This window comes from Salvelinus alpinus, chromosome 26 (genome assembly GCF_045679555.1).
Source record: "Salvelinus alpinus chromosome 26, SLU_Salpinus.1, whole genome shotgun sequence".
Taxonomy (NCBI): domain Eukaryota; kingdom Metazoa; phylum Chordata; class Actinopteri; order Salmoniformes; family Salmonidae; genus Salvelinus; species Salvelinus alpinus.
In genome coordinates this window covers 28956886-28963281 of record NC_092111.1, presented here as the reverse complement: position 1 = coordinate 28963281, position 6396 = coordinate 28956886, and the positions used below count along the sequence as shown (strand labels likewise).

General features: G+C 41.7%; 1 protein-coding gene across 2 annotated transcripts; it reads right to left on the bottom strand.

The window, feature by feature from the left end:
- Positions 1-638: 638 nt before the first annotated feature.
- LOC139555094 (chromobox protein homolog 3-like) lies at positions 639-5156 on the bottom strand. 2 transcript variants are annotated; one of them, XM_071368574.1, is made up of 5 exons: positions 4959-5156; positions 2866-3044; positions 2459-2627; positions 2190-2284; positions 639-1907 (listed from the first exon to the last, which is right to left on the bottom strand). In XM_071368574.1, exons 2-5 carry the CDS (start codon positions 3042-3044, stop codon positions 1781-1783), a joined length of 570 nt encoding a protein of 189 aa, XP_071224675.1. In that variant the 5' UTR covers positions 4959-5156; the 3' UTR covers positions 639-1780. The 2 variants fall into 2 exon arrangements, with proteins under 2 accessions (XP_071224675.1, XP_071224676.1); XM_071368575.1 differs by having other exon boundaries at positions 2866-3014.
- Between the last annotated feature and the right edge of the window lie 1240 nt (positions 5157-6396).

Sequence of the window (6396 nt, the reverse complement as noted above, 5' to 3'; positions counted from 1 at the left end):
TTGATTTTGTGGTTGATTTAAAAAGTTAAATTTAGATGTTTTTTTTTCTTCGTTTAAATCAATTAGACGATGCCCATTTTAAACTTCTTTTTACAAAATATTTAGGCAAGTTAGCTGGTGAACACCTTGATCCTGTTTTGTAGTCTTTCCTGAGGGGTATACTAAGTCTATACCCTGATATACTGACAAACTCTGACACTTGAAATGTCGAGAGCAATTACAACTCAAGCTGCCTGTACTTGGCCTTATCACCTCAGGCAGTGACATCAGCGGGGTCTGTCTTTCAGCTAGGGTGTCATTTTTGAAAAAAATTGCAGCATGAAGGAAGCCCCAGTGTTGATGTTGCTATGGAAACTCACTGTATTGTATCATTGAGGTCTAAAGTCCATCTGCAGTGCCCCAATGCCAGTCATGGGACCCCTAACCACAGAAAATACATCAGAACAGCACTGGCATGTGTCTGTCTGTGGGATTCTATCAATCTTTCGTGCGGGACATTCCCTAATTTGGCTTTGAGAACATGTGACTGTCACTTCCTGAAGACTATTGAGGTCCGAAGAGAAGGCCAACTTCCAAGTCAGTGTATTCTAGAATGTTCAATTACTCCAATCCAATAAGAACCAAGAATTACAGCGGGCCCAGGTTCACATTTTTATTTTAGTATTCATAGGTCAAAGAATGAGGTTCAAAGCATGATTCTAAATAGTAAATCATAACACCATCACCAGTGTAACTGACAAGCGCAGTGAGAAATCTGCCTCGTTTAACTCTGGCACAGTTCTATCTGGAAACAACGTCAAAGTTGGGTGTCAAGTTCAGATGCTTAAAAAAAAACAGTATGAGAACTTTGGCCAAGCTAAGAAATGCGATTTAAAATGTTGGTTTTCCCAATGGAGCAAGCTGCATGTAACAGCAATTAAAATAGCTAAACCTTCTACTGTAGGGTCCAGTGTGTATGGGTCATGTCAGAGTAGGCCAACAGTCTACCCACAAATCACCTCTAAGTCATATTTTCATGTCTTCTGTAATATTGCTTTTCGGACTTGTGTATTTCCAATGGGAACACCAACAGTAAACACGTGATCACATTTTTCAAAATCAGCTTCCCTAGTATCAATCAACTACTTGGTATAATTTCACCGCGCACATGTTGAGTCAGTAGGTCGAACAATGAATCTGGCAGAGTCTATGGTTACAATTGGTTGAAGTCAGGGTGCATAAGTTACAACCAGTGTTGTCAGCGCTATGTAACAAACCTCAGCACAGGCAGAGGGGGTGGTAAAATGAAGCATATAAACCTTTATTGAACAGCTTTTTGAAAAAATATTTACAAAGTGAATATACAGCAAAAGACATACTGTTCAAAGGATTCAAGTATGCAACATGGGGAGATGAAAAAAATAAACTAGCTGAATGTGAGGGAGAAGATGCCAAACTACATGGATTATACATGGTGTACATTCCAACAGTAACTACATATCAGTTGAGGAACCAGTCCCTACCAGTACTGGATGAGGAATAGGTTCATTAAAAAGCGACAAATCACCCATCCATTTCTCCTCACCGGTCTTATTCCCAGTATATAGAATCCTATCACTAAAAATGTGTACAAAAGCACAGACTTTCACCTGACTGCCCTGCACTAATACTATGGCTAAACATGCTGTAAATGACAACAAAAAAGTGGAGACATGAACAGTCCTGAGAGGCAGGAACAGGGACATGGTCGAAGGTCAGGTTGGGAGGCCACAAGGGATGTCAGTTGGCTGAGGAAGGGGTGCTATTGTGCCTCGTCCTCGGGACAGGAGTGCCAGGTCAGCCTCTCCTCGTAGAAGGAGATGACCACCTGAGGGCAGCGGGTGTTGGCCTCGCGGGCCGGGACCAGGTCCGCCTCATCTGAGTCTTTCCTGTAGAGCGGAGGGACAGTGGTTGGTGTTTATTAGTGGCTATTGAGCAAAATAATAAGACTCACCTATTTAGCAAGTAGCACTGTTCAGGATAATAAAGTTCAGGTGCACATCTAGAAAACCAAAATGTGGCAGTAACGAAGGCACACGTACAGTAATCTTTGGAGGTGAACGTTATACCAGGGAAGATAAATTATGAGGAATGGCTCTTGCAACCCTGAAAAGGGGTGATATGAGAGCAACAGCACAGGTGAAGAGTTCATTTCACAATTTGAGACTCACCACTTCATCAAGAACATAAGTTCTCCACTGCTGTCTGTAGCACCGATTATCCTCTCTGGATCCAGGCTCCTGGCAAAGCCCCGCGGCTTGTCACTCTGAAACACACGGTACAGTCAACAAAGGTCCCATGCAACCAGTCTGGAAACCACAACAAACTGAAAAAATAACTATTGCACTTGCATGCTAGCCTATACACAAAAAAGGACTAGAAAAACAAAATCCTACAATGTTGATTTGAAACAAAAATCCAGGTTAATTTGGACACTCACCACATCCTTCTTCTTCTTGGCTTTGTTTCCCTCAGTCTCTGGCTCATCTGTTGAAGACTTCCTCTTGTTGGAGTCAGGATTCTCCACCACGGTCTTCTGTGCTTCCAAGAAAGCTGAGATCAATTCTGGACAATCCAGGTTATCCTCTGGCTCCCAAGTGTTATCCGCTCTGAAAGGAAAGATACAGTAGTCAGTGACTATTTCTTCTCCTGCGTATTTCAAAAGACTATCAGCATACTGTTAAGAGTAAAACATGCTCTAGAAATGCAGCAAATTAAGACATTTCACAAGAGGTATATCTGTAACTAAAATGTCAGTCTTTGAAATTCAAATGCAGATTTCAACTAGCTAGGTTCTCCAGGATAAGTATGCCACACAGGCAGAGGCCCCCGGAACTGTGCACTCACTCTGTAAATCCCTTCCACTTGAGGAAGAATTCCACCTTCCCGTTGACAATGCGCTGGTCCATCACCTTCTCCACAACATACTCCTCTGGCGGCTCTGCCTCCAGCACCTCCTTCTTCCCTTTGCCATTCTGCTTTTTACCCATGTTAGGCTGCGAAACAAGAGGGGAGGAGGTTTTCATCTTTTTAAAGAGACGAATTTGGGTTTTAATAACATGACAATGCTTACACAGACTAGCAATACAATATTAATATCAGATTATTTTTCAAGTGATACTTTGACACCCAACGTGCCATTCCCTTATAGGGTGTCAAATGTGTACCGTCTTAATAAAATAATTTCAACCACCATATAGTGCAGATGCAGCGCCCACTATAGGCTGCCTAGGCTGTATGGAGCTCGTGCGTTTTGCACTTCAATCATGCCTACCCTCACAGATAATGCTAACAAAATAACCTTTTTAGCTAAATAAAATGGGCGCATGGGTTGCAATTTTATTTTTTGTAACAACGCTGGGCCAATTGTGCGCCGCCCTATGGGATTCCCAACCGCAGCTGGTTGTGATACAGCCCGGGATCGAACCCAGGTCTGTAGTAACACCTATCGAAATAGAACTACAACATTAGTAGCAAAATTTCTCATGGCACTACATCGACCACGCATCTAGTCCGCCAAAAATCTAGTTAGCTTTCTGCTTACCAGCGTGAGCGAAAACGCAAGGATGGTCTATTGTTTTGTTCCAGGCTGCAAACAACTCTTCAGTGGGAAGGTGCTCGTTTTATTGGTTACCAAACGATGTCTAGGAAACGTTGGGTCCGTCTGATAATGTAAGCTAAGCCTGTTAGGTAGAAGCCAAAAGGTATACACCCCAAGGTGGTTTTATTTTCCATATCAGGTGGTATGATATGTATAGAGTTACCATCGTTTTCTGTAATTAACCTTAACTAGCTAGCTAGCTATGATGAACATGTTTCTTTGCTGATAGGTGTTTGTTGCCAAGCAACAGATCATGCTCACATGCTAAAAGTGGAGGGGAATCGCTTATGGAAATAGACTAGGCAGCCGATAGTGCAGATCTAGCGCCCTCTAGTCTAGGATTGATGTGCATTCCCGGTAATACACTCGCATCCGAGTGAACCGGCTCGTGCATAAAGAACCATCCATTCAAGCTGCACGGCATTATTTCCCTCCTTAACCATCTAAAGGCGAGCCGTCGGAAAAAATTACGTGAAAATGTGTACCGTCTTAATAAAATAATTTCAACCACCATATAGTGCAGATGCAGCGCCCACTATAGGCTGCCTAGGCTGTATGGAGCTCGTGCGTTTTGCACTTCAATCATGCCTATCCTCACACAGACAATGCTAACAAAATAACTTTTAGCTAAATAAAACGGGCGCCTAGGTTGTAATTCTACTTTCTGTAACGTTACTGTTAGCTATGTTGGCTTTTAGCCAACGTTAGATTATGTAGATGTAACTAAACAGCTAACGTTTTAGTTAGATTCAGCTAGGCCCCTTCGTTTCTCCCCCATATCTAGAACCTATTTTCCAGGCCTAGGGGCTAGTCTAATGCTTACATTGATTGTACATACAAGCGAAGTAGTTCCTCAAAGCTAACTACTCAATTGAACACAACTAAACTGTGTGCTAACGTTAGTTAACTATACATTGTGTGTTAGTTTGCTAGCGAAGTAGAATTAGCCATCTTAGTTAGCAAACTTCCAAGGCTTAGCTAGCTACCAGACATTAAGGTTGGCACAATGGCCGGTCAAATTGTGATTGCAAGGCCCAAAAGCTGCAAATTGAGTATCCCATTAGCACTTGTTATTTGATTAGGCAGTGAGAATCAGATATTCCTTTGATAAAAGGGCAACTAGCTGACTATCAAGCGAAGTTATAGTTAAGCGTGCTAGTTAACTAGCTAGCGCAAAGAAATCCCTTTGTCAGCGTAGCTTTGGTAACATTAGCTAGCAAAGCTGTAACGTTAGTACCTAAATTGGCTACCGTGGCTAGACACAAATATGCATAACATCAATTATCAGTCTACACTACACCTTGCATAATAATTCGAAGTTGGATCTTGAGGGACTCACCTTGCAAATCAATAAAAAGCTGATGTAGAATGAACGACGGAAAGGGAGCAAGCAACTTCGTTCTCTTCTCACCCGCGTGTGGTGCAGAATGTTGCTGCTGCGCGAGCGCCAAAAAAAACCTCAGCCTTTTTCTACGGGTGCCGCTAGGGTAACTATTAACTTAACTTCGTACTCTGGATGTTTCCAAAGAAATCGTTGAATCCAGTCCCAAACAAGGAACTTTAAATACACATTCTGTAAGATTTCCAGTAATGAGAATGAATGGCATAGGCTTAGCTACCCTCCTTTGAAGAATATATACGAAGTGGTGAAATGATCAGAATTCAGAATAAACTTTATTCGCCAAGTAGGCTACATTTGCACATACTCCGAATTTTACTTTGTGGTAATATGGTGCTGCTAGTGATAGACAACATTTAGATACAGAAGACAGACAAAGGAGTTTGCATACATTGGTAGAGTGAGCATAGAACTATAATAGAATGAGCAGTTGATATACAAATATACAGTGGATGACACAGTTGATATAGGGTGCATTATTAAAAAGTGGGCCATTATATCAACTGGGACAGTTTAATCCTGAAGCGTTTATTTCAATCATGACCTCGGTGATCTTCAGGTCTGATAATCAAAGCTCTAAAAAATAGTCCCAGTTTCCGCGTTGAAATTTCGAGTTGGATGACTGTTCAAATCATTTTTTTCCCAATAGGAGCTCGTTTTCCCCCCACGAGTTCCCAGTTGTTTTGAACTCGCTGAAGTCCAAGTCGGAAATTTCCGAGATTCCAGTTGTTTTGAACGCAGCATAAGCCCTTGCAGAGAAACCACATGATCAAAATGATTTAATTGGTGTGACATCATAGAGGGGGGAAGAGAAAGCTTCAAACAGGGAGCTCACACCGCCAGGCACTGTGCAAAATTGTGATGTAAATGTGTGCTACTATGTACTGGTTCATCAAAATAAATAAACAAGTTGCTAATATTATGTTACAATTTTGTAATTCAGTCAGTTGTCCCGCTTTTACCAACCATAGCTAGCTAAAGTAGGACAGCATGGAGTAGCTAAAGTGGGACAATCTTGTAGGCTTTTCCAATGGAGGAAAGAAATCCAGTTTACATTAGGGACCCCTGTACTTAGGTTAGGCAGGGCTCTGGTTCTTGTAATGCTGTTATTTTGTTAATTTTTTGGCACCAAGCAGAACTACAGCAGGTTGAATTCAGGAAAAATTGGCAACTTTTTTCATTTCAGTCTTCTGTAACCACCTATGTAAAGTTTGTCGGCCCTTGTTTTTTTTAAATAAAAAGCACCTACCAACGCATGTGAAAGTTGGTTATGTACGATATGCTGTAAGAGCTTTCGTCTCCAAACCACTGCAGTGTAAACATTTTTGGGGATTTGGCCATGTTTCAAGTGTGTACAGACAGACAGAGTATACCGAAG